Source organism: Rattus norvegicus, chromosome 20 (genome assembly GCF_021556685.1).
Source record: "Rattus norvegicus strain SHRSP/BbbUtx chromosome 20, alternate assembly SHRSP_T2T, whole genome shotgun sequence".
Classification (NCBI taxonomy): Eukaryota; Metazoa; Chordata; class Mammalia; order Rodentia; family Muridae; genus Rattus; species Rattus norvegicus.
Window position 1 is genome coordinate 7,022,687 of NC_141553.1, and position 26,666 is coordinate 7,049,352.

A 26,666-nucleotide genomic window follows, 5' to 3' on the forward strand; every position below is an offset into this window, starting at 1 on the left:
AAAGACATTTGAAACTGTCAAGTAGAGAAGAGAGGGTAGCCAGGGTTCTTGTTTTAGTCAGAGTGGTAAGGAACTTGCTGCTTTGAAAAGGTGACATTTGAACAAAGAAGTTAGGGATGAGCCTGGTGTCTGTGTCTAAGGAAGTTTATCTCTGTAACAGTAGACTAGCAAGCTCAAAGGCCCCGAACGTGAGGAGCCGGCCAGTACAGCTGCGGAATGACTGGCAGTGTGAGCAGGGAAAAGCAGGAGCCGTTGAGGTGGGGAGTGGATTGGAAGCAGATCTTGGGTCTCACAGGCCACACCGGTCACTAGAGGAGTCCAGGCAGATACACGGCATATCGTTCTGAGAGTCCCTCTGGCTGCTGTGTTGTGACTTGGCTGTGTTGGGGCAGAGTGGAGACAGGCACTGATTGGCTCCTGCAGTGGGAACTGATGGGGTTCTGCTCCTGCAGTGGGAACTGGTGGGGTGCGCCTGCAGTGGGGACTGGTAGAAGCCTCATTTAATAGGAAGTGTTGGGGGTGCTCTTGCAGTGGTCCAGAAAAGGAAAGTTGATGGCTTGGATCAAGGAGTAAGAGAGATATTGTTGGATTTTGGCCTCATTTTGAAACAGGTACCTATAGATGGATGGATTGAAAGTGTCAGGTAAAGACACTAGGGTCGGCTCCTGATTCCCATTTACTGAGGAGCGAGTTTGTAAAGTCAGACTAAGAGAAGGGGGGTTAGGAATTCTGCCCACCCTGCCCCCATCTGAGACAGTCTCATGTAGCCCAGGTTGGGCTGTAACTTACCTTTATAAGAGGATGACTTATAATCTTACCTGCTGAGGTAAAAAAAAAAAGTAACAACCAGGGAGCACTCGCCCCATGTGGCCCACCGATGCCACCTGAGGGCGTAGCTTTGGAGACTGAGCCTGCCCCTCCTGGAGCATAGTAGTCAGCACACTAACAGGCCTGAGGGCCTCCATACCACATGAAAGCCGGCTGCACTGGTGTGCGCCTGTCGCTCCAGCACTGTGGAGCTGGAAACACACCGGCCCGCAGAGCTTGCTGTCTACTACTCCCGCCCACCAGTGAGTTTCAGGATCCCAAGAGACTGTCTCAGAAAGTAAGGTAAGGTACAGAGTGATGAGAAAAACACCGGTGTGAGCCTCCAGTCTCTGACCTCCACGTACACTCAGACACATGTCACACACTTATGCACTCAAATACAGACACACACTCACACTCGCACAAACAGATATTTTTAAAACCAAATATTCCATCAAAGGGACGTTCCGCAGTTTGCCTGTTGAGGACATCTTGGTTTCCATGAGTTTGGGCTTTGAATGATCACGTCTGTGGATGTATTCTCAGTTCAGGATAATAGGAGCAACCACTGGATCACATGGGAAGGCTGTGCCAGCCCCAACCTAAGTGTCTGCCAAACTGTTTTCCACAGTGGCCGTCCCCTTTCCCTGTCCCCGTGACAGGAGATGAGATGTCATGTCAGTGCACACCCTTGGATGTGCAGGTTGCTGCCAGTGTTCTGGGCGCTCAGCTTCCTAACAGTCTTTCAGGGCTGGCAGGTTTTCAGTTACCTCCGGTGTCTCCTCAAGGCTTTCCCCTTCTTTATTGTTATTGACATAGGTCTCACTCTGTAGCCCTGGCTTACATGTAACCAGGCTGGCCCTGAAGTCCACAGGTCCTCCTATATCTGTCTGCCTCGTAGGTTTGCAGTGTGAGCCACCACACACACAGTTTGTTTCTGTGTTTTTAATATATTTTTATATATTTTTTAAAATTTCCCCAACTATTGATTTTCCTAACAAGCATTTTTATCCATTGGCTTTTTCTCTCCTTCTAAAGCCAAAACTGCTTTCTCTTCCTCATTAAGATTTAGCATATCGTTCCACTTTGATGTCGTTACTAAACGGTGTTAATGGGGTATCCCTGTCCCTCCTGCTGCTGATGGGATATATCATTTTTCACAAAAACGCCACTTGTCAAGCCAGTGGTGACCACAGCTAAATACCTTTATCATTGTTCTAATATCTTCTTTCTTTCGTTCTTTCATTTGTTTGCTTGCTTTTTTTTGTTTGTTTGTTTTTTGGCTTTGTTTTGTTTTGTTTTGTTTTGAGGCAGGGTTTCACTGTATACGTCTGCTGGCCTGGCATTTGCTGTAGTCTAGGATGGCCTTGCACTCAAAGAGATATCCCAGCGTCTGCCCTCCGAGTGCTAGGTGATGCTCAGAGAATGGTTACACCCACAAAACTATGCCACCCCTGCACCAGTGGCTATACCTATAAGCCAGTCATTACTGTAGCTTGCAGGACTCGTAGCTTAGGGGAGGCTGACATTACTTTTTCTCCTCTGGTAGCATGGGGAGCACCTTCCAGCACCATGAATGATAACAGTGTATGAAGCTTCTAATCGAGTGTTCAATGGGGGAAAATTTAAATAAAAGTAAAGGTATACTCTGCTACCTCCAGTCTATACCTCTGCTAATTTGCCTATTAGTCAAACATTTCTACTGAGAGTTCCAAAATGCCTTGACACTCCTGAACTGAAAGTGAGGGTGAGATCCAGCCATGACCACTATTTGGGATGTTCACAGGTCAAGGCGTTAAACCCAGTTAATTGTATAGCCAAGATTCCATTTTAGTTGAAATGGTCTCTGTTCCATAATGGCAGGGGCCTGCATTCCCTGTGCTCTGGAACTGGAAGTGATCTACATGGCCACTGCCTTTGCTGTGACTAGCTCTCATCTGTACAGTCAGAGCAGCCACATAGCCATGAGAGCATGAGCTGGGCTTTTAAAGCCACCACACCTTTTGCAGGTGTGTGTGTGTGATGCTTTGAGCAGCGCAGTTTTCTGTTACTAATTTCCCATTTTCTCTTCATGGTTTAGAGAGCCACAAACTTAGGCTTGGGTCTTGATGTGCACCAAAGTCCTTTTCTGTGTACATCAGCAGATGCAGAACCATTTTGTTAGTGCAGTGCTCCCAAATCTATTTCTGATTTGTTTGCCCCTCGTCCCCACCAGCCTTTGTCCCTCCTGGACTAATGTTTGCCATCCATGAGAAGTTTGGATGTGGGCCAGATCAGATCTGAACCTTTGCAAACTGCAGAACACCAAGTGCGCATGCCCTCTTCAGTCTCCTGCCTCTTGCAGGCTTTGTGGGGGGACCTAGAGACAATCCACCCATCTGCAAAGCCTTTCAGAAGCTTGCCTCCCCGGTTCCTTGGCAATAGGAAATGCATCAGCACAACACGACCAGGGGGTTTTCTGCACTCAGCCAACAGGTTGAGTTGGTTTTTAAAAGTGGAGCCAGCAGAACTCTATGCTCTGAGGAAGTCAGGAGTGCTTCCTCACCATTCCCAGGAGCCAGTAAACCGCATACTCCTCCGTCCATCTTGAATCTGAAATGCCCAAGGCAGACAGAAACTGCCTAGACAGCCTCTGAGGTCTGCTCGTTGATGGCTTGTGAATTTAGTGCAAATGGAGGAGGAGTCAGAGTGAGCCATCATTTAAAGAAGAGAAAGGGAGGCTGAAGTTTACAGGTTAAAGGCGGGTGGCTGCCCATCAAGGCTCCCACCCCTTAGACTGGATGGGTCAAGACTCAGTAATCTTAGCTTCAGAAGGCAGAAGGATCACAAGTTCAAGGCCATCCTGGGCCACACAGTTAGACCATATCTCAAACAAAAGGAAGAAAGGAAAGGGGAAGGGAGAATGAGGGCCAAGGCTCGTGCCTGGCAGTCCCAAAGTCACATGACTTAGGAAGGCCTGATGTCAGTCACGTGCCTTAGGAAGGTTCTCAAAGGCTGGGGAAGTGAGGAGACAGCGGCAGCCACTTCCAGGGTATGCACCTCGAGGTTGGAGGAGGAGAGGGGCCTAAGCTAGATGCTTCACCCGGATGCGGATGGGAGGCCAGACAGAGGAGTGGAGATGTGTTTTGTTGGCCTAGGCAACTAGTGGCAGAACACTGAGCGTGTGAGCATGTGAGCCACATGCTGGGCTTAAGACCCAGGACAGGAAAGGAGGAAGGAAGAAAGAGAAAAAGAGGGAGGGGGGAGGGAAGGAAGGAGGAAGAGAAGGTTAGGTTCAGTCTTCTTTGGGTCTAAGAAGGGAAATGTGACTCCAGCTTTTTCTTCTCGCCCTCCCGTGGCAGACCTAGATAGCTGGTGTGAGGTAACAGAGCTTTACAGTAGGAAGTGAGGAGGCCCACATGTAGGCTGGACAGGGGGCCAATCACTTTACAGCCTAGCTTCAGTAGCCGCCTCACACACAAGCCTGTCAGTACACACAAGCACATTGAGCAGTGTTCAGCACACAGAAGGAAGGGTGTGTCCACCATCACTGTTTTAGCCTGAGCCCTGGGGAGGACTGTAAGGCCATCAGGGCCAACGGGCAAGGAAGCAGACAGGGAGGCCAATCAAGGCAGAAACCAGTTCTGCAGAGAGCTGTCTAGTTCCTTCATGAGGGCATGAACTAGCCTCCATTCTAGAGCGCTTTCCGTGGACCTGCCCTGTCCGAGTGGCAGGGTTTAGGGCCTGATTTAGAGCCCTCACAATAACCAAAGAAGCAGTTTGCTGTCTCAGCTGCAGCATATGAGGCTCAGAGAGGGTCGTTCATTTGCCCAAGGTTGCAAAGCTTCTAAGAGATAGTTCCCGGATTAGAACGTAAGCCATCAGGCTTCATAGCCCTGTGGAGAGCAGACACTCTAAGTTAAACCACCTGTCACTGCAGGAGCTACAAGCCCAGCCATAAAGGCTGGAGTCCATTCTGTCTCTTCAGCCTGTGGCCTGTTTTCTATTTAGGCCAAGTCCTTGTTTCTCTTGTATTGTGGTTATAGTAAGACGGGTTACCAAAAAGAATGTCTCCCTGATTAAGAGAATGGGTGTTGAGAGTTTTAGAGAAGCCTGGGACCAGTCAGGACCCGAGATCCGAGCAAGGTGGGTCACTCCTAGACGAGACGGCTCGGGTCTGACTTCCCAGAGGCCATTTGATCTCTAATAGCCTTAGACAACTTGGTTAAAAATATGTAGACAGAAAAAAAATATGTAGACAGGCCCCTGTTCCACAAGGGTATTTTGTTTAGTGGCCTCGGGGTTTCTAAGCCCCCAGGAGACCCTCTCTTTGGCAGCATAGTGGAGAACTTGAATACTCATTCTGGATCAGATGGTGTGGGTTCAAATCCTCCTCTCACTCTCTGCAACCTTGAGGAAGAAGTTATTCGATGTCTCAGGACTAAACTACGAAACAGAGAAAATAGGGGCGACAAGGCAGGGACCCTGACAACCTGAGTTTAGTCCCCAGAACCAACATGTCAGAGGGACTGAACCAGCTCCCTCAAGCTGCGCTCTGACCCCCACAACTACATGCACACACAGAGAAAATGCTTTTAAACCAGGGAACATAAGAGTACCAGAGTGTAGAGATGTGAGCACGCCCACATCCCTGCAGTCCCATTGGCTCCCAGGTGTGTGTGTGTGGCTGGCTGTTGCTGATGCTGCCTGCTCCCTGGAGCAGAGCGCATTCCAGAGCAAGTTGTTCTAGCTTGGGATGGAGCGCCCCGGGCCAGCACGTCCCAAGATGGGCTGTAGTGACACTGAGGTACTGATCTTGCAATCCTTGAGGCCCGAAGCCTCAGCTTGTCACTTCTGCCCTCTGCCACACGTACCCGGTGACAGAAACATCCTCCTATCATCTGACTGTTGCAAGGTTAAAGTAGGCGGTCTGGGAGAACCTTAATTGAGATGATGAAGATGGCTATGTGGGTAAAAGCACTTGCAACCAAGACGGACAACCTGCGTCTGAATCACGGGATCCACATGGTGGAAGGCAGGAAAGGAAAACGCCTTTTTAGAGAATCTTAACGAGACCAAAAGCAGGGCCTGAGGGCTCCTGGCAGGTCACATATGGGGGTCTACAGTAGACCATGCTCCATGTGGCTGGGGCTTAGCGAGTCACTCCTGTGCACAGCACGTGGGGCTGGAGAAGCCACCCCGAGCCAGGAGAGCCCTGGGTAGAACCCAGGTTACACTGATAAATGGTGAAGGAGGCGAGCCCAGGGCTGTGAGCACCAGGAAGAGGAAGGACCACAGCTTCTGGAGTAAGCTGCATATTTAGATTTAGGTTTGTGCTGCTGCTGCTGCTTCTTTTTTTTTTTAAAGGACAGCCTCACAGCCTGTTAGAAAATAAATCAGAAACAGGCAAGGCTGTCTGAGGACATGGTTAGGAGTCTCTGAGTAAGAGGTAGCCTGACTTTTAGGAGCAGAGGACTTAGGGATGACCCGCCGCTGGGCAGATGGAGGTGCCATCCCTGAGGTAGCTGTGATGGCTTGTATATACTTGGCCCAGAGAGTGGCACTATTAGAAGGTGTGGGTTTGTCGGAGTGGGTGTGGCCTTGTCAGAGTAGGTGTGGCCTTGTCAGAGTGAGTGTGGCCTTGTCAGAGTGAGTGTGGCCTTGTTGGAGTGGGTATGTCACTGTGGGCGTGGGCTTTAAGACCCTCATCCTAGCTATCTGGAAGTCAGTATTCTGCTAGCAGCCTTCAGATGAAAGTGTAGAACTCTCAGCTCCTCCTGCACCATGCCTGCCTGGATGCTGCCATTGTTCCCACCTTGATGATAATGGACTGAACCTCTGACCCTGTAAGCCAGCCCCAGTTTTTTTTTTTTTTCTTTTCTTTTCTTTTTTTTGGAGCTGGAGACTGAACCCAGGGCCTTGTGCTTGCTAGGCAAGTGCTCTACCACTGAGCTAAATCCCCAACCCCAAGCCAGCCCCAGTTAAATGTTGTCCTTAACAGAGTTGCCTTGGGTAGTGTGGGGAGTGGCTGGAGAGATGGCTCAGCGGTTAAGAGCACTGAATGCTCTTCCAAAGGTCCTGAGTTCAATTCCCAGCAACCACATGGTGGCTCACAACCATCTGTAATGGGATCCGATGCCCTCTTCTGGTGTGTCTGAAGACAGCTCCAGTGTGCTCATATACTTAAAATAAATGTTTTGTTGTTTTTTTTTTTAAGAGAGAGTTGCCTTGGTCATGGTGCCTGTTCACAGCAATAAAACCCTAAGACACAAGTTGGTACCGGGGACTGAGGCATTGCTGTGATAGGCCTGACCATGCTTTTGTTTGGAAGAATGTGGATTTTGGGACTTTTGGATTTTGAAAACAGTGGAATGCTTTAAGCGGGGCTTAATGAACCATCCTAGTAGGGATATGGAAGACTTTGTTGCTGTGAGTGATTTGAACTGTGCTGACCTGTCCCAAGAGGTTTCAGTGGAGAAGAATTTCAGTATGTGGTGCAGAGACTGTTTTTGTGGTATTTTGGTGAAGAATGTGGCTACTTTTTGCCCTTGTCTCAAGTCTGCCATAGGCTAAGGTGAAAAGACTCAGATTAATTGCACTAACAAAGGAAGTCTCAGCGACGCCCATCATAGGCTTTGTTGTCTGGTTAAGTCTCATGAGAAGCATTTTAAACAAGTGTAGCAATATGAGAAAGGAAAAATATAAAATATGTAGTTTGAGTACTAAAGGGGCACCAGGAAGTGAAATGGAGCTGGATCCTGTGTTCTAGGAGATAGCAGATTAAGGGAGTGGGACTTTGGGGCAAGATCCTACCTAGGTAAATTTATATCTAGGCACACACCTTTAATCTAGGAGACAGGCATGCAGATCTCTGAGTTCAAGGCCAATCTACAGAGCAGGACAGCCAAGCTTGGGCAGTGAAGGAGTTGGAAAGAGGAAGCTGGTGATAATGTAGTAGAACAACAGGACGTGTTCCAGCTCCTGCAAGCAGCAGAACTCAGCAGCTTTGGCCATGTGGCTCTGGCTTCAGAGTCAAGAATAGAAGGGACTGCTGGGACAATTGATGCTGGTCAGCTGGAGCTAAGAAATTAGCGGTGATTAAGAAGAGACCAGCATCACTGAGGTGAAATCTTCTGGGAGGTGTTTTCTGAGAGCACAAAGAAGCTGTGTTCCAGAGAGAGTCGAGGTTGTACCTCATGCCTCAGCTGTACTTGGTCATGTGTAAGAGTCACCCAGGTGGGGGTTGGGGATTTAACTCAGTGGTAGAGCGCTTGCCTAGCAAGCGCAAGGCCCTGGGTTTGGTCCCCAGCTCCGAAAAAAAAGAAAAAAGAAAAAAGAAAAGTCACCCAGGTGGTACTGGTTTTGAAGGCTCCTAACAGCAAACTGACTTTAGGTAGCTAGGGTGAGGGTCTTAAGCCCACGCCCACAGTGACACGCCCACTCCAACTAGGCCACACCTCCTAATAGTGCAGCTCCCTGAGCCAAACATAGAAACCATCACAGTGGGAGTGTTGTGAATTCCATTAGGGACCTGCTTTTCTGACAGAGGTCAGCAGAGGCAGTGAATGGGTGAGATCTGAGTAAGCACAGCCAGCCAGGCCGAGGGGCTGCCTGCCTGCCAGCCTTTCATGGGAAGCGAGTTCCAAATGGTTCATTCAGTCGGGGGATTTTTACTTCCCAAACGTCTTGACCACCATGCTTCTATGTCCACCTTTTTTTTTTTTTTTTTTTTTTTTCCGGAGCTGGGGACCGAACCCAGGGCCTTGCGCTTGCTAGGCAAGCGCTCTACCACTGAGCTAAATCCTCAACCCCATATGCCCACCATTTAGAACTAACACTGTCTCTCTCTCTCTCTCTCTCTCTCTCTCTCTCTCTCTCTCTCTCTCTCTCTGTGTGTGTGTGTGTCTCTCTCTGTGTGTGTGTGTGTGTGTGTGTGTGTGTGTGTGTGTCACACGCTTTTCACAGGAACCACCTTGGTTCTCTGAAACAGCATCTGTGTGCTGCTGGCTGACCTGGTTAATTGCTTGCAACAGGAAGAAGCTGTGAGGAGCTTTTTTATTTATTTATTTATTTATTTTTTGACATTGTCCATTTTCTCAGATTGGTGACCCAGAAGGAAATCTCTGACCTCAGTGGTGACCAGAAGCCAACTTCATGTCTGAAGGCACAAGCTGCAGTTTGTCATGGAAAGCTTGGGGCTGCAAACGGTGACCCTCAGTGATGGGACAACAGCCTACGTCCAGCAGGCCATCAAAGGTGAGCGTTGCGGGAACCTCAGAGTCGCGCCCTCAGATGTCCGTCCGCAGGAGCTCACCGCCCTGTTCTCCTGCCTGCTGGCCCCCACCCGGTGCAGCCGACTGTGCCTTCGAGGGTCCCCTGACAGAAAGGGCACCAGTTAGAATAAACCCCTGAGGGAGGAATGAGCATATGCTAGCCCAGGCTTCCTGCTTTCAGACACCCCGTTCCAGCTTAGGGCACTTCCTGGATAGAGGCAGGTCACCATCTTGACTAAAGCAAATGTTGCTGTTCTGAGTCTCTGCCATTGGCAAGACACCCTAGGCGCAGCCGTGGCACCCAGCGTACAATGTATGCCTTAGTGTCTGACACCAGTGGGCAGGAAGTAAACACACTGGGTTCGCAGAGAAATTCGTGTCACAGATAGGCAACAGATTCTTCAGGAGTGTAAGCGTGTCCTCAAGCCCGCTCGGGGCATGTGTTTATAATCATAGCATTAAAGACTAAGTCCATCCTCCAGAGTACTTAAGAACGGATGGGGGCATGGAGACTCCGTGGTTAGGAGCGTGCGGTGCCCTTTCAGAAGACCTGAGTCGGGTTCCCAGCACCTAGGGTGGCTGCTCCATGGGATCCAACACCCTCTTCCGGTCTCTGAGGTAACCCACGTGCACAGAGCACACACACCACACGCATGCACACATGCACACATGTACGCACAGACCTAAATAAAAGTAAAAATAAGATTTTAAAAAGCTTTAAGGACAGCAGACACACGCCAGGTTTCGGTGACCTGAACTTTAAAGTGTTTGTGTAGACTGGAGCCTGCAGTTTCCTGACCTAAAACTTGTGATTCCGAGCTCTGCAGACTTTGAGGTTTTCAGATGAGGTGCACGTTGCTGCCCTCCTTCAGTTCAATACACTAAGATGGCCGCACTTAAGTTTACATCTGCCCTGTTTAGTGCTTTGTTATGTAAGTTTGTGGACTTTGCTTTGTTTTCTGTTTTTTTGAGGCAGGGTTTCTCTGTATAGCTTTGGCTATCCAGGACTCACTCTGTAGACCAGGCTGGCCTCAGACTCTGAGATCTGCGTCGAGTGCTAGGATTCCATGCCTGGCCGAAAATTTTGTTTCTTGATAATGAAGTGAGACAGCCCTCGATGTCGTCAGCAAGCTCCTGAGGTGGCTTCTGGAGGCCAGTCACAGTCGGCCTAGGATCGTTCTCTTGAGGATGTGTTTCCTCAGGAATACTTCTGTAGCCTGAGCTCTCTGTCCCCGCACTGTGCATCCTGTCCCTCTGGCGCAGTTTGTCAGAAAGAATTTAGGATTTCTAGGTGGGGCTGTGGTTTCTCCTTAGACCCTTGTCACTTCCCTTGCTTCAGCTTTCCACAGAGGGTTTCTAGTGAACAGATTGAAGTGGTTGACAGCCAGGCACACACCTGTAGTCTCTGCCTTTGGGAGACTGAGGCAGGCCTGTTTCAAAAGAACAGAATCTTAAACCTTCTAAAGTTAAGTCTTTGCTTCTTCCACCTCTCTGTTTATATATATACATATACACATATATGTATATATATATATGATTTGTTTATTTCATGTATATGAGTACACTGTCACTGTCTTCAGACACACCAGGAGAGGGCATCAGATCTCACTACAGATGGTTGTGAGCCACCATGTATGGGATTTGAACTCAGGACCTCTGGAAGAGCAGTCAGTGCTCTTAACCACTGAGCCATCTCTCCAGCCCTTCTATTTATATCTTTCTCCCATCATTCTTCTTGGGTCTGTTTCCTGCCCCCCATACTGGGTCACATTGTGTGCATTCGTGTGTGTGTGTACGCATGTGTGTGTACCCATGTGTGTGTACCCACATATGTGCACTTAATCACACTCAACTAAATGTAGTTTAAATTTTAAAAAATCCTCCATCAAATAATTACTCTTGCTTTTAAATTCAGCCTTACTCAAAATCTTAGGACATGCAGAGTATTCTTTGCCAGAATGTACTATTCATGGCCCTCAGGTCCATTTCCTACCTAGAGTCCTGTTCCCCTCTGAAAGCACGGTACCCTAGTCTCAACTGCCCACTTCCTCTTGGCATCCTGGTCTTCTGAACAAGGGCAGGAACTGCCGACTAAGTTCTGCTCACAGCAGCCTGAGCCGCCTCTGGCTTGCCTCTCCCTACTTTTCCCAAGTCTTTCCTTCCACAGAGAGTTCCCGAGACTTAAGATCCACACTGTCAGGTCAGTTCTCTGTGTGAGTTCCTTCTTCCTTGCTGTGACAAACTAAATACTTTACATAAGTCATGTGTGAGAGAAAAGGTTTATTTCGACTCATGGTTTTAAGGTGTTCAGTCCACAGTCATTCGGCCCCTTGTGCTTGAGCAGAACATCACGACAGACAGGAGCCTGTGGTTGGTGGGAGAGAGCTGCTCACCTCATGGCTGACAGTAAGGAGGAAATGAGGCAGAAAGAGACTAAGGGGAAAAAAACCACACACACACACACACACACACACACACACACACACACACACACAGAGAGAGCACGGGACCCCCAGGGACTGACGTCTTCCAGCTAGGCCCACCTCCTACAGTTTCCAGAACTTTGGAAATGAGGAGGGCATTTGACATTCAAGGTTGTGCACAGCTACGTAAACTGATAAGTCACACCCACGATGTGCGTAACAGGACCTGAGGAGACCCCCTCTAGGGCTGAGCTTGGGGGTCCCCTGCTGGGGAAATGTCCAAGGATGGTTGAGTCAGAAGTCGGCCAGTGTTTCTCCTCACAGCCAGTTCTCCATCAGGGAACGTCTAAAGAAAGAACAAACACATCTCCTGCGTGGACTTGTCAGCCTCCCCAGCTGTCTTTCTGTCCTCCCGCCCTGATCCCAAGAGCCCACCCAGGCCTGGTGGCTCATTCACACTTAGGTGTGAAGGCAGGAACCTAGGAGGAATTCAGGGGTATCCTCAGCTCTGTAATGAGTGTAAGGCCAACCTGGGCAACTTGAGACCCCATCTAAGAGAAGAGAAAAGAGTCCAGGCCCGCACCTGTGGTTCCCCCAAAAAACAAGAGACGTAGGCAACAGGATTGCCAATTTGGGGGGATTGGGGATTTAGCTCAGTGGTAGAGCGCTTGCCTAGCAAGCGGAAGGCCCTGGGTTCGGTCCCCAGCTCCGAAAAAAAGAAAAAACAAAAAACAAAAAAAACAAAAAAAAAAAAACAAACAAAAAAACCAAGAGACGTAGGCAACAGGATTGCCAATTTGGGAACAGCCTGGGCCACAAGACCCTGTGTAAAAACATCAAAGTTTAGGGATACTAGCTCATGGGTGAGGCCCTCGCCTGTCAGGCAAAGGCTAAAGGTTTAGTTCCCAGGCCTGGAAAAGAAGAGCAGGCCTGACATGTTGTTGCACAGACCTCTAACCTCATCATTTAGAAGGCTGAAGCAGGAGGCTTGCAGTGACTCTGAAGTCTTCATCTGTCTGTTTAGGAAATCCCGGGCCAGCATGAGACGCAGAGCAGGATCTGGTCTCAAGAAAAGCTTTGGTGGGTGGGCTGGGGGTGGAGCTTGAGGCTGCATAGATCATGTGACAGTGAGGTAAGTTGTAGATGGGCCCACAGTATCACACTCAGGCTAGGCAGATGGCTCGCTCAGGTAGCACATAAAGTGTGAGGACCCATGTCCAACCGTCAGCGCCCATGTCAAAGGATGGGTAAGGCGGCACATGGTTATATCCCTCAGCCAGGAGGTGGAGCAGGAGGATCTCTGGGGACTCTGGCCCACCAGCCAATGGGAATCTGGGAGCTCCTGGCCAGCCAATGAGAGATGCTGTCTGAAAGGCAAGGGGAAGGCTTGTTGAGGAACACTACCCAAGGTTGACCTCTGGCCTACGCCCACACAAGCGCACACATGCACATGCACCCACACCTCTCTATCCCTTCACTTCCATTTCTTTTGATTATTTGGGGTTTGTTGTTGTTTTTTTTTCTTTTTTCTTTTTTTTTTCTTTTTCTTTTTTTTTTCGGAGCTGGGGACTGAACCCAGGGCCTTGCGCTTAGGCAAGCGCTCTACCACTGAGCTAAATCCCCAACCCATTGTTGTTGTTTTTGAAGGGTCTCTTGTAGCCCAGGCTGGCTTCAAGTTCAAACTGTAGCAGAGGCTGGCCTTGACCCCCTGGGCCTCCTCTATAACTTCCCAAGCGCTGGGATTGTATGTGAACACCACCAATCTGGGTCCCATGACTCTCACACTGTACACCGGACTCACCAAAGTGAACACTGAAGCCTGTGGAGGCTGAGCATACGCCTGGCCTGCTCTCCGTGAGCTCACGCAGTCCACACAGCCCCTGCACTCGGAAGAGAGAACTGTTTGAAGGAACAGGCAGCTGAGACACGAGCTGAGTACAAGCTTAAGCTCACACAGTGGGAGAGCCTGGGCTCCACACCGGGAGGTAGGTCCCGGCTCCAGAGCACACCATAGCTACCGCCCATACCCACGAACGTCCTGTTGGAGGCCCCAGATTTTGGCACACTGTTCTGGGGAAATGAGGAAATGTGTTTAACACGTAGTCGGGCCTCTATCTGAATTCTCCATATTTGGGATCCTCCCTGGTTTCAGGACATTTGCTCTCCATTTAGCTCAGCCTCGGCAGATCCCGTTAGATTAGAGGTTCCCGTCTTCATGGGCATGGGTAGAGGAAGAAAGGAAATTGCTCCTTGCTGAGTGGCACACAAGGTTACTTCACGGCAGGATGTTTCCCCTCAGGGCCTCCAGACCGAGGCTTAAGAGGTGAAGAAGGAGGGAACGTGATGAAAGTTCCCTTGCTTAGACCACAGGCAAGGGCTCAGAGATCAAACAGGCATCTACCAAGCCGGGCCAGCCTGTGGCAGACCTTGGCCAACTTCCCTGCTTCCGCATCCCCAGGGGAGAAGCTGCTTGAAGGGCAAGTGATCCAGCTGGAGGACGGGACCACTGCATACATCCACCAGGTGACGATACAGAAAGGTGAGGTGCCCCAGCACACCCCGTGCGCAGGGGGGTCTGGCAGCCCCCACAAGCGCGTTCGCGGCCACGAGCTCCAGAGAAGGACTGGCCTTGCTCTCCTTACAGAGTCTTTCTCCTTCGAAGATGGTCAGCCTGTGCAGCTGGAGGACGGGAGCATGGCCTACATACACCACACACCCAAAGGTGGGCCCATGGGCGTCATGGCTGGTGGGGAGGGAAGGGACCGACCGGGCAGAGGCTTGGGGGTGAGCACAAGCACCCTCCCTCTTCCCGGGGATACAACCCTGCTTGCTTACCCTACGTTCCCCATACCTTCCCCGGGCAAACCACAGGCGGGGGCAGGGAGACTCGAACATCAGCATGGACCCTGGTGCATTATCACAAACCAAGGGAAGGAAACTCACTCGTCTTTAACAGAGAAAGAAGCTCTGGAGTAGGCAGGGTGGCTATGGAGTGGGTCTGTCTGTAGAAGTTTCTAATGCACTCATTAGATCATTTAGGCCATAGGTGGTGGTGCACACCTTTAGTCCCAGCACTCGGGAGGCAGAGGCAGAAGGATCTCTGTGAGTTAGAACCCAGTGTGTGTGTGCTGGAGCACACACAGCAGAGCAGACAGCCCCGCCCCACCAAAGCTCAGCCGTCATGGGCGAATGGCTGTACAGTGAACAGACCCAGGGCGAGCGCCTCTGAGCAAGGCAGATAGACTAAAGGGCACCGGGCTGCAGCAGCTGCTTCCCCTTCTGACCATACCTTTTTGCACAAGAAATTTCACTAATCTCTAGACATATAGTTATGTGAAATTGCTATACAAACTGATAATGGATCATAAAGAAGTTTACAGCCCTTGGTCTGAGAGGTGACAAGGCAGGTGGCAGCACGCACTGTCCTTACCGAGGACCAGGCACACACAACCAGGAGGCATCAGCCAGAGTTCCAGTTTCACAGGATCCAGTGTTCTCTGGCCCCCTCAGGCTCCTGGGCACAGTGATACACATAAGCTCACACAGGCACTCTTACACACACACACACACACACACACACACACACACACACACACACACTTCTTAATCTTAAAAAGCCCAGTTCTTCAACAGTTCTGACTTTGTTGTCATTGAAGACAAGTGCAGATTTCCACGCTGAGGTCTTGGCTAAATGTCTGGACCATAGGATGACGACAGATGGGGGCCGTAGTGCATCGTCAACCTTGCAGACCTGACTGAAGCTCAGTGCCCCATCACACATTGCAGTGCATGTTAGGAGCCGTCTCAAAGGCGGCTGAAATCCTGTCCTATCCCAAGCTAGAATTCACTGAATAGTTTTCATGAAATTCAACCCAGCAATCCACACCACGGCTTTTAAAAGTCAAACCAATAACACAATATAATCCAAAAGTAGACTGATCTGACATTTGCTGAGCGGTGACCATAGAAAAATACTGTAGTTATTTTCCCGTTAAACAATAATGATTCAGAGTGAGAAACTGGGGGAAAATGAAAACACAGAATCAGATCTGAGGTCTCGGCCGGGGTTGGTTTGTGTTGTGTGGGGACAGCGTGCAGAACGCAAAGTGTGTGCGGTGAGTTCAGAACTGAGGCTGCAGGGCGGTGATGTGATGCGACACTACCAGCCCCTCGGAAACACCTCAGATTCACCGCACACTTCGTGTGGCGTCAGTTCTTAGCTGATGCACGTTCAGAGACATTCGGGGTTGCCCAGTTTTTCACAACCCCAACTTTGCGTTAAGTAGAGCCGTGCGAGGTCCACAGTCTAAGGATCTGGGAGCCTAGGGAAGAGGAGTGGCAGGGTGGACTCAGTGCTCCAGAAGGACCAGCTGGTGCAGGAGCAGGTGCGGGAAGCCACCTTTACTAGAGCAAGAGGGCTGGGGAACCGGGCGAAGGGATGGGAGCCAAGGCCATAGTGAGTCCAGCCCCTCAGAGCAGAGATTCTGGTTTTCCTCCTGAGACTGAAGTGGGGTGGGGACTGGCAGACCCTGGGCAGGAAGCCCTTGGGGAAATCTGGGTCAAGAGGAGAGTGGACCAGGCCCTCCAGGGCCCCAGTCAGTGTGCCCCGGGGAGGCCTCGTCCTTCTGAGAGGCAGCTCCAGTTGGACCAAGGAGGGAAAGTCACCAAAATGAGGCCCCTGAAGAGACTCTGCACTGAGCCAGCGTCTCAGCTGGGTCTCCCCCGTGTGGCATCAGGCCTAACCTCGTGTGCCCTGTAGAGGGCTATGACCCCAGCGCCCTGGAGGCTGTCCAGCTGGAAGATGGCTCCACCGCCTACATCCATCACCCTGTGTCTGTGCCGCCGGACAGCACCATCCTGGCTGTGCAGACAGAGGTGGGATTGGAGGACCTGGCAGCGGAGGAGGAGGAGGGCTTTGGCGCAGACACGGTGGTAGCCCTGGAGCAATATGCGAGCAAGGTGAGTGCCGGGCACCGCCAATGCTTGGGACAGTAGGGTCTCGCCTGCCCACCACCTCTCCTTGGCGTGTGGAGGCAGGAGCTTGAAACCATCCTGGACCACACAAGATCCTATCTCAAACCAAACCAATTTCACCTGTCTAGGGAGCAGTGGCAGGCCTGGGCTCATGCTGGGCTACCCTGGGCTCAGCGCATCTGCCCCAGCTCCTCCCTCTCTCCTCTTCTTTTGACCCAGTGGGGCCATAACAGACAGCTGTGCACTGGTTTATGCTGAGAAGGGAGGGCCACTGGAAGGCGCAGTGGCTTCCGAGTGGCAGGAAGTGAGCCGTAGCCATCTCAAGCTGCCGGGACAATAATCCTCTGCTCTTGGGAAACCCTGCCTGTGTCTTTTTATTAGTTTTCCCATCCACCGACATAAGATGTGCTAGATTGATTGCTTTTCTGAGGCAGAGAGCAGGCCTGCGAGCTAGAGCAACTGGGAGTCTTGGAAACTGAGGCCTGATGAGCTCTGCTCGGCCTGTGGCCACACTTGCTGAGGGCAGCAACCTGTGAGCCAAGGGCTTGCTCCAGACCGCAGAGCCTTGGATGGACCGGACAGAGTTTCCTAAACAGCAGTTAGCCTGCAGACTGGGAGAGCTTAGTTTTCTAAAGATTTATTTATTTATTATATATAAATACACTGTAGCTGTCTTCAGATACACCAGAAGAGGGCATCAGATCTCTTTACAGATGGTTGTGAGCCACCATGTGGTTGCTGGGAATTGAACTCATGACCTCTGGAAGAGCAGTCGGGTGCTCTTAACCGCTGAGCCATCTCTCCAGCCCCGAGCTTAGTTTTCTAAACTGTAGGAGAAAAGAGGGGAATGGCTGTCTCTTCAAAAGGAAGCACAAAGCTACTCCAGGCCACTCGGGCTACATCTCCTTTCAGCCCCTATGGCCAGATGTGAGACTGAAAGAGAACTAGACGTTATCAAAAGCAAGAGCCTCGAGGTCAGGACGGCTCTGCCACCACCACCTCCAGCCCTGACTCCAGTCCTTTGATGATGGTGCCTGCCCCTCCTCAGCAGGGTCTCCTACTGGGAGAAGACACACTGATCAGCCCCAGCCTCCTAAGTGTGTGTGGTCAGCCGCCCTCAGGGCAACCCTGCTACCCAGGAGATCCTGCTAGATGCCCGGAACACCCAGCCTCCTTTACCCATCAGGGCTGCTCCAGGACTGCATGCCAGCCCTGTTTCTCATGGAGCGTGCCTGCTTGGCTGTCCCTGCCAGTCTAGATGTGTTTCTCTGCCTCAGATGCATGCTCACACATCGTGTGTGTGTGTGTGTGTGTGTGTGTGTGTGTGTGTGTGTGTGTGTGTGTATACATATGTATGCATTCACACACATACATGCGTACATACTCACACATTCACATGCACATGTATACACATACACACACAGACAAACACACATTCACACACATATACATGCACACAAACACACATTCACACGCACACACATTCACACGCACACACGCTCACAAATTCACACACACATTCACACATATACATACACACAGACGCACACATGCACATGCACACACACTCACACATGCACACAGACACAAATAAAAATACATTTCTAAGAAGGAGCTCCAGTCTGGTTCCCTCCCTTCAGAGCCACCTGAGTCCAGCCTTTGGCCATGAGGGGCTATGCCGTGCGTGCTGTGGGGTTTGAGTGAGAATGCTTGAACCCCTGGTTCCCAGTTGGTGGAAATTTTGGGGACATTTAGAAGGGGCAGAAGGAGGTGTGGCATGCCCCATGCCACTTCTGGTCCTTTCCCAGGGTTTTGTGCTTGTGTTGGGAAATGGAGGTCTCTGCCTTCCTGTCCTGTCCCCCTTCCCCCAACCGTGTTAATTCTGTTCTTTGGGTCTTAGGCTGTCAGCTGGGTCTTGTGTCCTCCCTCTCATCCCCTCAGGAGGACATATAGGGACCAAGATCTCTTTCCTCAGGTTCTGCACGATAGCCCGGCTTCCCACAATGGCAAAGGGCAGCAAGTTGGAGACCGAGCTTTCCGCTGTGGCTACAAGGGCTGTGGCCGCCTCTACACCACTGCCCATCACTTAAAGGTAAGGCATTTAGCCCGGCCCGTCTTCCCTGTGAGGCTGCTCTAGCACTGGCCTGGCCCCTCCCCCCATATCATCTGCTGGAGGGAAGAGGCACAGTCACAGAAGTGTCTGCAGAGGAAGCCGGGACACAGTGTGGGAGGAAAGAGAATTAGCATTTTGAGTGGAGAGATTGCTCAGTGGTTAGGGGCACTGACTGCTCTTCCAGAGGTCCTGAGTTCAATTCCCAGAAACCACATGGTGGCTCACAACCATCTGTAATGGGATCTGATGCCCTCTTCAGGTGTGTCTGCCACAGTGTATAAATAAATATTAAAGAGGGGGCGTAGCTGGGGAGGATTTTGCCCAGTCCCATCCCACTGAGCTACGGGTTTGCTTTTCCTCACAGGTCCACGAACGCGCTCACACAGGTGACCGTCCATACAGATGTGACTTCCCCAGCTGTGGAAAGGCCTTCGCAACAGGTAACACCTGGATGAAGGCGACAGAGGGTTCTAGATCCACTTGGGGGCCTCTACAAAGGTGGCCAAGCACAGAGAAACCACTGAGGTGCGTGCTCTCTGAAGGGCCTGCAGGAGAGGCCAGGCTCAGGAGAGGACTGCCTCTCGTATCAGTTCTGGCAGGCCCCAGCTAACAACTATGGAGGCCTGTGGCTTCTCCAGCTTTGTTTGCTCTGTGAAACAAGGACTCTCGGGTTCTGCTTCTCTAGGCTCCCTGAGCCCCATGTTCTGGAATGTCCCTATCTGGCCTTAGAAAGTACCCTCCAGGGCACTGTAGGCTTCTCCTGGGCAGGATGGAATAGAGGCTGTCCCAGGCCTGTGGCGCTTCCTGGACCATCACTCAGGATAGAGGTCCCCTAAGTAAGGCAGGTAGGCAGGGATGAGGTTCCGCTGGCCTCTCTTAATCCTCCTCACACGGACAGGCTATGGGCTAAAAAGTCACGTTCGTACTCACACGGGTGAGAAACCATACAAGTGCCCAGAGGAGCTGTGCAGCAAAGCCTTCAAGACCTCAGGGGACCTGCAGAAACACGTCCGGACCCACACAGGTAGGCTGGGCCCTGCTATCCCATGCCAGGGGCCGGGGGCTCACTCACTCTGCTTTTCCCACTGAGGCCCAGAGCCTGCAGCCCTCCCTCCTTTCCCTGGTCCTCCTTAGCTGTCCCTCGAATCCCTGTCCACCCAGGTGAACGCCCGTTCCGGTGCCCCTTTGAGGGCTGTGGCCGCTCCTTCACCACATCGAACATTCGCAAGGTACATGTGCGCACGCACACAGGCGAGCGGCCCTACACCTGCCCCGAGCCCCACTGTGGCCGTGGCTTCACCAGCGCCACCAACTACAAGAATCACGTGCGCATCCATACAGGTGGGCCAGCTGGCATGTGAGCTCCACCCTCCCCAGCCCCTCCCGTAGGCTTCTGGTCCAGGGTACCTCTCAGCTCCAGCCTTTCGCTGACACCCACTCCAGGCTGGACTGGGTGTGCACCCCAGATGGCTGTCTCACCTACAGCGAGCAGCACCCCTGTTGGTAGCTGGGTCTAGTCCGATGGGTCTTGTCCACCTCTGTAGAGTAGGACAGCTCCTAGCCACATTCCTACGGAAATGTCACCTTCATCTCCTCCAAGCATCCACTCTGCACGTGACTCTGGTGTCCAACCTCCAGCGCCACACCCTTGTCCACCTCTCCATCGTTTCTCAGCCATTTCTCCCATCCTGACACTTCGTTTTTTGCCCCACTGTCTCTCCTCTTCCGCCCGTGACTCTTAACCCTGCACCCCAACATTGCAGTGTCTGACGTCACTCCCCTTCTCTGAGCCCCCCTTACTCTTTCTGCCTTGTCTCTGGGTGCAGAGGTCCCACTCTCGTGCCCTCCTGTCTTCCACAGGCCTTCTCCCCCAACTCCTGTCCCCCAGTCTCAGTTCTCAGCCCCTGCCCTCTCCCCTGGCTTTCCTGTCACCGCCCTGTCCCCCAACCCTATCCCCTTAGCTTCCCCCTTGCCAGCCCCAGTTCCCACCCCCCTCACAGCCCAGTGTCCCCAGGGGAGAAGCCATACGTTTGCACGGTGCCTGGCTGCGGAAAGCGCTTCACGGAGTACTCGAGCCTGTACAAGCACCACGTGGTGCACACGCACTGCAAGCCCTACACCTGCAGTAGCTGCGGCAAGACCTACCGGCAGACCTCCACCCTGGCCATGCACAAGCGCAGCGCGCACGGCGAGCTGGAGGCCACGGAGGAGAGCGAGCAGGCCCTGTATGAGCAGCAGCAGCTAGAGGGTGAGGGGGCAGCAAGCGAGCGGGAGGTGGGGCTCACAGGCCTCTGCCGGAGTCCAGCAGCGGGTGACAGCCTGGGCTCTCCTCTCCTAGCTGCCTGCGCCGCCGAGGAAAGCCCCTCACCCAAACCAACCCACATTGCTTACCTTTCGGAAGTGAAAGAAGAGAGCAGTGACATCCCAACCCAAGTAGCCATGGTGACGGAGGAGGATGGGGCCCCCCAGGTGGCTCTCATCACTCAGGATGGTACCCAGCAGGTAGAAGCCCTGGGGATGGGTGGAGCAGTCTCACAATGGCCCCTGAGGTCCTCAGCCTCACCTCCACCCGGGCACCTGTCTTGCCTTTATGGTCTTTAGAGAGCTGCATCTGAGGGGACCAGTGTGTCACCCAGACCTGCTCCTCCCAGTGTCCTCATCTGACTGCCATGCATGTGCTTAAGAGGGGTCACATCAGGCCTTGAGGGTCTTGAAGCCGGAAGTCTACCTTGCCCCTTGGCCATGCCTCTTTGTGTAGTGTGCCTCTTCCTTCTAAAGTGAAGAGGAAGACACACGAGGTGGAGGCCCTGACCTGCATGCAGCGGGTGACAGAGGCGAAATGTGGGAAATACAATTCCAGTGGGCAGCCTTGCTGCTGCTTCTGTAGCCATGGCCCTGTGCTGTGCCCGTGCCCAGCCCAGCGCTCGCTCCCACCCCTGTGCCAGCCCAGCGCTCACTCCCACCCCTGTGCCCAGCCCAGCGCTCACTCCCACCCCTGTGCCAGCCCAGCGCTCACTCCCACCCCTGTGCCCAGCCCAGCGCTCACTCCCACCCCTGTGCCAGCCCAGCGCTCGCTCCCACCCCTGTGCCCAGCCCAGCCCAGCGCTCACTCCCACCCCTGTGCCCAGCCCAGCGCTCACTCCCACCCCTGTGCCCAGCCCAGCGCTCACTCCCACCCCTGTGCCCAGCCCAGCGCTCGCTCCCACCCCTGTGCCAGCCCAGCGCTCGCTCCCACCCCTGTGCCCAGCCCAGCCCAGCGCTCACTCCCACCCCTGTGCCCAGCCCAGCGCTCACTCCCACCCCTGTGCCAGCCCAGCGCTCACTCCCACCCCTGTGCCAGCCCAGCGCTCACTCCCACCCCTGTGCCAGCCCAGCGCTCGCTCCCACCCCTGTGCCCAGCCCAGCCCAGCGCTCACTCCCACCCCTGTGCCCAGCCCAGCGCTCACTCCCACCCCTGTGCCAGCCCAGCGCTCACTCCCACCCCTGTGCCCAGCCCAGCCCAGCGCTCATTCCCACCCCTGTGCCAGCCCAGCGCTCGCTCCCACCCCTGTGCCAGCCCAGCGCTCGCTCCCACCCCTGTGCCCAGCCCAGCGCTCACTCCCACCCCTGTGCCCAGCCCAGCCCAGCGCTCACTCCCACCCCTGTGCCAGCCCAGAGCTCACTCCCACCCCCTGTGCCAGCCCAGCGCTCGCTCCCACCCCTGTGCCCAGCCCAGCGCTCACTCCCACCCCTGTGCCAGCCCAGAGCTCGCTCCCACCCCTGTGCCAGCCCAGCGCTCACTCCCACCCCTGTGCCAGCCCAGCGCTCACTCCCACCCCTGTGCCAGCCCAGCGCTCACTCCCACCCCTGTGCCAGCCCAGCGCTCACTCCCACCCCTGTGCCAGCCCAGCGCTCGCTCCCACCCCTGTGCCAGCCCAGCGCTCGCTCCCACCCCTGTGCCAGCCCAGCGCTCGCTCCCACCCCTGTGCCCAGCCCAGCGCTCGCTCCCACCCCTGTGCCAGCCCAGCGCTCGCTCCCACCCCTGTGCCAGCCCAGCGCTCGCTCCCACCCCTGTGCCAGCCCAGCGCTCGCTCCCACCCCTGTGCCAGCCCAGCGCTCGCTCCCACCCCTGTGCCCAGCCCAGCCCAGCGCTCATTCCCACCCCTGTGCCAGCCCAGCGCTCGCTCCCACCCCTGTGCCAGCCCAGCGCTCGCTCCCACCCCTGTGCCCAGCCCAGCGCTCACTCCCACCCCTGTGCCCAGCCCAGCCCAGCGCTCACTCCCACCCCTGTGCCAGCCCAGAGCTCACTCCCACCCCCTGTGCCAGCCCAGCGCTCGCTCCCACCCCTGTGCCCAGCCCAGCGCTCACTCCCACCCCTGTGCCCAGCCCAGCCCAGCGCTCACTCCCACCCCTGTGCCAGCCCAGAGCTCACTCCCACCCCCTGTGCCAGCCCAGCGCTCGCTCCCACCCCTGTGCCAGCCCAGCGCTCGCTCCCACCCCTGTGCCAGCCCAGCGCTCGCTCCCACCCCTGTGCCCAGCCCAGCGCTCACTCCCACCCCTGTGCCCAGCCCAGCCCAGCGCTCGCTCCCACCCCTGTGCCAGCCCAGCGCTCGCTCCCACCCCTGTGCCAGCCCAGCGCTCACTCCCACCCCTGTGCCCAGCCCAGCGCTCACTCCCACCCCTGTGCCAGCCCAGCGCTCACTCCCACCCCTGTGCCAGCCCAGCGCTCACTCCCACCCCTGTGCCCAGCCCAGCGCTCACTCCCACCCCTGTGCCAGCCCAGCGCTCACTCCCACCCCTGTGCCCAGCCCAGCGCTCGCTCCCACCCCTGTGCCAGCCCAGCGCTCGCTCCCACCCCTGTGCCAGCCCAGCGCTCGCTCCCACCCCTGTGCCCAGCCCAGCGCTCGCTCCCACCCCTGTGCCAGCCCAGCGCTCGCTCCCACCCCTGTGCCAGCCCAGCGCTCACTCCCACCCCTGTGCCAGCCCAGCGCTCGCTCCCACCCCTGTGCCAGCCCAGCGCTCACTCCCACCCCTGTGCCCGGGAGCTGAGCTCAGCTTGCTGAGGGCAGTAGGTGGACCTCCCCTGCTGCTCCAGCACACCTCCCTCCTATCTGCAGGTCAGCCTGTCCCCAGAAGACCTGCAGGCCCTGGGGAGTGCCATCAGTGTGGTGACACAGCACAGAAGCACCACCCTTACCATCCCCGGTCATCAGGAAGAACTGGCCACGTCTGGCACACATACGGTCACCATGGTCAGCGCCGATGGCACACAGACTCAGCCCGTAAGATCAGGCCGTTTCCTTGTTGTCTGGAAAACCTTGTCATGGGGATCAGAGGGCATTCAATGCGCTGACCAAACCAACCAAGGTTTCTTAGGAGACAAAGATACCATAAAAAGTCTCCTTGCCAGGACTAGTGGTTTGGGCCTGTAACTGAGGCAGGAGGACTACAACTTTAAGGTCAGTCAGGGCTAAGCAGGGTGTGTGGTCCAGCTCAGGAAAAGAGCTGCCATCTGACATATGTGAAGTCTCCCCTCAAAGGCCAGGTGTGGTGATGCACACCTTTAATCCCAGACCTTCCTGCAGAGGCAGGAAGGTGTCTGTGAGTACAAGGTCAGCCTGATCTATATTATAACAGTCTCTAGGACCACAAAGAGAGCATTCAAAAACAAACAAATCCAGTCCCCTCAGCAACCTTCATCTTTGAAAGACGTCTTCAGACAGCGTGCAGGACAGGCGCAGTGGCCCACAGTGGCCTACAGCTGTAATCCCAGCAACTTGGACCTGGATGACAGCTTACCAAGACCCTGTCTCAAAAAATACAAAACTAGGACTAGGGGTATAGCTCAGTGGCTATGTACACCCAAGTCCCTAAGGTCAGTCCCCAGTGCTGGTACTACCGCCCTGACAGCCTCCAAGAAAATCCTGCACTTTGAAGAAAAAAAAAATCCAACTGTAATCAGTTCTAAATCCCGGGCTTTCGGAGTGGCCACAGTGGTTTTCTCCGTTCCCAGCCCCAGTGTCAGCAGGAACAAGGTCTTTCTGCTTCTGTGTTTTCAGGTCACAATCATTACCTCTGGGGCCTTGGTGACCGAGGACTCGAGTGTGGCATCTCTTCACCACCAACAGGTGGCACTGTTGGCCACAGCAAACGGAACACACATCGCTGTGCAGGTGGGTTGAGGAAGGGAGGGAGTGGGATCCTGACCTGAGCGGGCAGTGAGGGGAGAGGGGTGGGGAGGGGAGGATGAGGGGAGGGGCAGTGAGGGGAGGGGGAGAGGAGGATGAGGGGAGGGGCAGTGAGGGGAGGGGGAGAGGAGGGTGAAGGGAGGGGCAGTGAGGGGAGGGGGGTGGGGAGGGGCAGTGAGGGGAGGGGCGTGGGGAGGGGCAGTGAGGGGAGGGGGGGGGTGGGGAGGGGAGGGTGAAGGGAGGGGCAGTGAGGGGAGGGGGGGTGGGGAGGGGCAGTGAGGGGAGGGGGTGGGGAGGGGCAGTGAGGGGAGGGGTGGGGAGGGGAGGGTGAAGGGAGGGGCAGTGAGGGGAGGGGTGGGGAGGGGCAGTGAGGGGAGGGGGAGGGGAGGGTGAAGGGAGGGGCAGTGAGAGGAGGGGTGCGGAGGGGGAGGGGAGGGGAGAGCTCAGGCCCCCTCTGCCTACACCGAGGACCTGACTGAGGGAGACTGGGGAGTCCTTCACCTTGGGGTGACTGAGGCAGCGCCTCAGTCTGTGGTTCAAGCTCTAAGGCTTTCTCCTCACCTGGGAGATAGAGAGACTGGAGCAAACTCTCTCCAAGGCCCTTTCTAGTCAGTCTTTTGTCAGCCAGCTCTGGCGCAGAGCAGCCTGTGGTCCACCCAAGATATACCTAACAGGACTCTTTATCAGGGAGTTTCCCTCTAGTACAGTCCTGATAGGAAAGAGCGGTGGTGGCCACGCCTTTAATCCCAGTGCATGGGAGACAGAGGCAGGCGGATCTCTGAGTTCGAGGGCAGCCTGGTTTAGAGAGAGAGTTCCAGGACAGCCAGGGCTACACAGAGAGACCCTGAAAAGCCAACCAAGCAACAGAGCAGCAGGCGGAGTGAACAGGCGGCCTGTGGGGTCTGGAAGGAGGCCTCACCCTCTCACCTGCCATTCCTCCCCACAGCTGGAGGATCAGCAGACCCTGGAGGAGGTCATAAGCGTAGCCACTTCTGCCATGCAGCAAGGGGCCGTGACCCTGGAAACCACGGAGAGCGGCTGCTGAGCCCAAGAGGACCGGCTCCCACACCACACTGGAGAGGGCACCATGCTCATAGGCAGCCCTGCCAACGGGGCCCCAGCTGTGGCTGACCCCAGGAAGATGGCCGCGTAGGCCTCTGGGGCGATGAGGCAACAGGGAAATGGCCTCTAGTGGAAAGGGCTGTGGGCTACACCCAAGGTGAGGGCCGGGCAGCAGGCAGTGGACGTTGAGCTTGGTTACCAGGCTGCCTCAGACACCTGCTTCCCTCCCTGGGGAGAATGCTCTCCCCACATCTGTCCACTCCCTTTCTCAGGGAGCAGGTGACTAGGTGGACAAGGACTGGCCTCCACCCTGACTGGTGATACCACCAGGGGAAAGGTTGGCAGCTTCTCAGCCCAGTGCCTCCCAGCAATAACCATCTCCTGGGAGCAAGGTGGCCAAGATGCCACCCACCAGGGACTCCCCACCACCACAGTCAGAATTAACTCCTCAGGGGCCTGTGGCTGGCGTAAGGTGCCTCTTCACTTGTCTGTGGCAGAAAGACAAGAGAGTGGCCCACACCTGGACGGCTGGGGACTGGGTTTAATTTGTTTTGTGGTTTGGTTTTTTTAATCCTATTTTGATAATTATTTTTTTTCCTGCTCTGGGTGGCGGTGGCAAACGGGTGAATTGAGTATTTAATAAAACTTGCAAGTTTCCACCCCGGCTCCTCTGTCATTTCAGCACTGGGCCCTGGCGGCAGGGCCCGCTTCCCTGCATAGCCTCAATGCCCACCCGGCAGGCAGGCAGGGTGGCTCTCCGTGGGTCCCTGCAGGAGGTCCCTGCAGGAGGAGGCCCTAGGAGAGGAGAGCTCTGAGAGCTGCTGATAGGCTTCTGCCCACATCTACACCAAACAGGTCCTGAGTGGCT

General features: G+C 54.3%; 1 protein-coding gene across 3 annotated transcripts in view; it reads left to right on the forward strand.

The window, feature by feature from the left end:
• Positions 1–26,457, forward strand: part of Zfp523 (zinc finger protein 523) — a 31,432-nt gene extending 4,975 nt beyond the window's left edge. For 2 of the 3 annotated variants that reach the window (NM_001434633.1, NM_001434634.1), the window contains exons 2-14: positions 8,887–9,042; positions 13,941–14,021; positions 14,127–14,204; positions 16,242–16,441; positions 18,432–18,548; positions 18,934–19,009; positions 19,468–19,593; positions 19,731–19,910; positions 20,584–20,817; positions 20,908–21,071; positions 23,666–23,830; positions 24,608–24,721; positions 25,683–26,457. In NM_001434633.1, coding sequence (NP_001421562.1) covers positions 8,970–9,042; positions 13,941–14,021; positions 14,127–14,204; positions 16,242–16,441; positions 18,432–18,548; positions 18,934–19,009; positions 19,468–19,593; positions 19,731–19,910; positions 20,584–20,817; positions 20,908–21,071; positions 23,666–23,830; positions 24,608–24,721; positions 25,683–25,781 — 1,707 coding nt within the window. In that variant the 5' untranslated portion in view covers positions 8,887–8,969 and the 3' untranslated portion in view covers positions 25,782–26,457. Of the gene's footprint in view, positions 1–3,814; positions 3,839–8,886; positions 9,043–13,940; positions 14,022–14,126; positions 14,205–16,241; positions 16,442–18,431; positions 18,549–18,933; positions 19,010–19,467; positions 19,594–19,730; positions 19,911–20,583; positions 20,818–20,907; positions 21,072–23,665; positions 23,831–24,607; positions 24,722–25,682 lie in introns of those variants that run through there. The other variant, NM_001134755.2, reaches the window with a different exon arrangement.
• Positions 26,458–26,666: the final 209 nt, after the last annotated feature.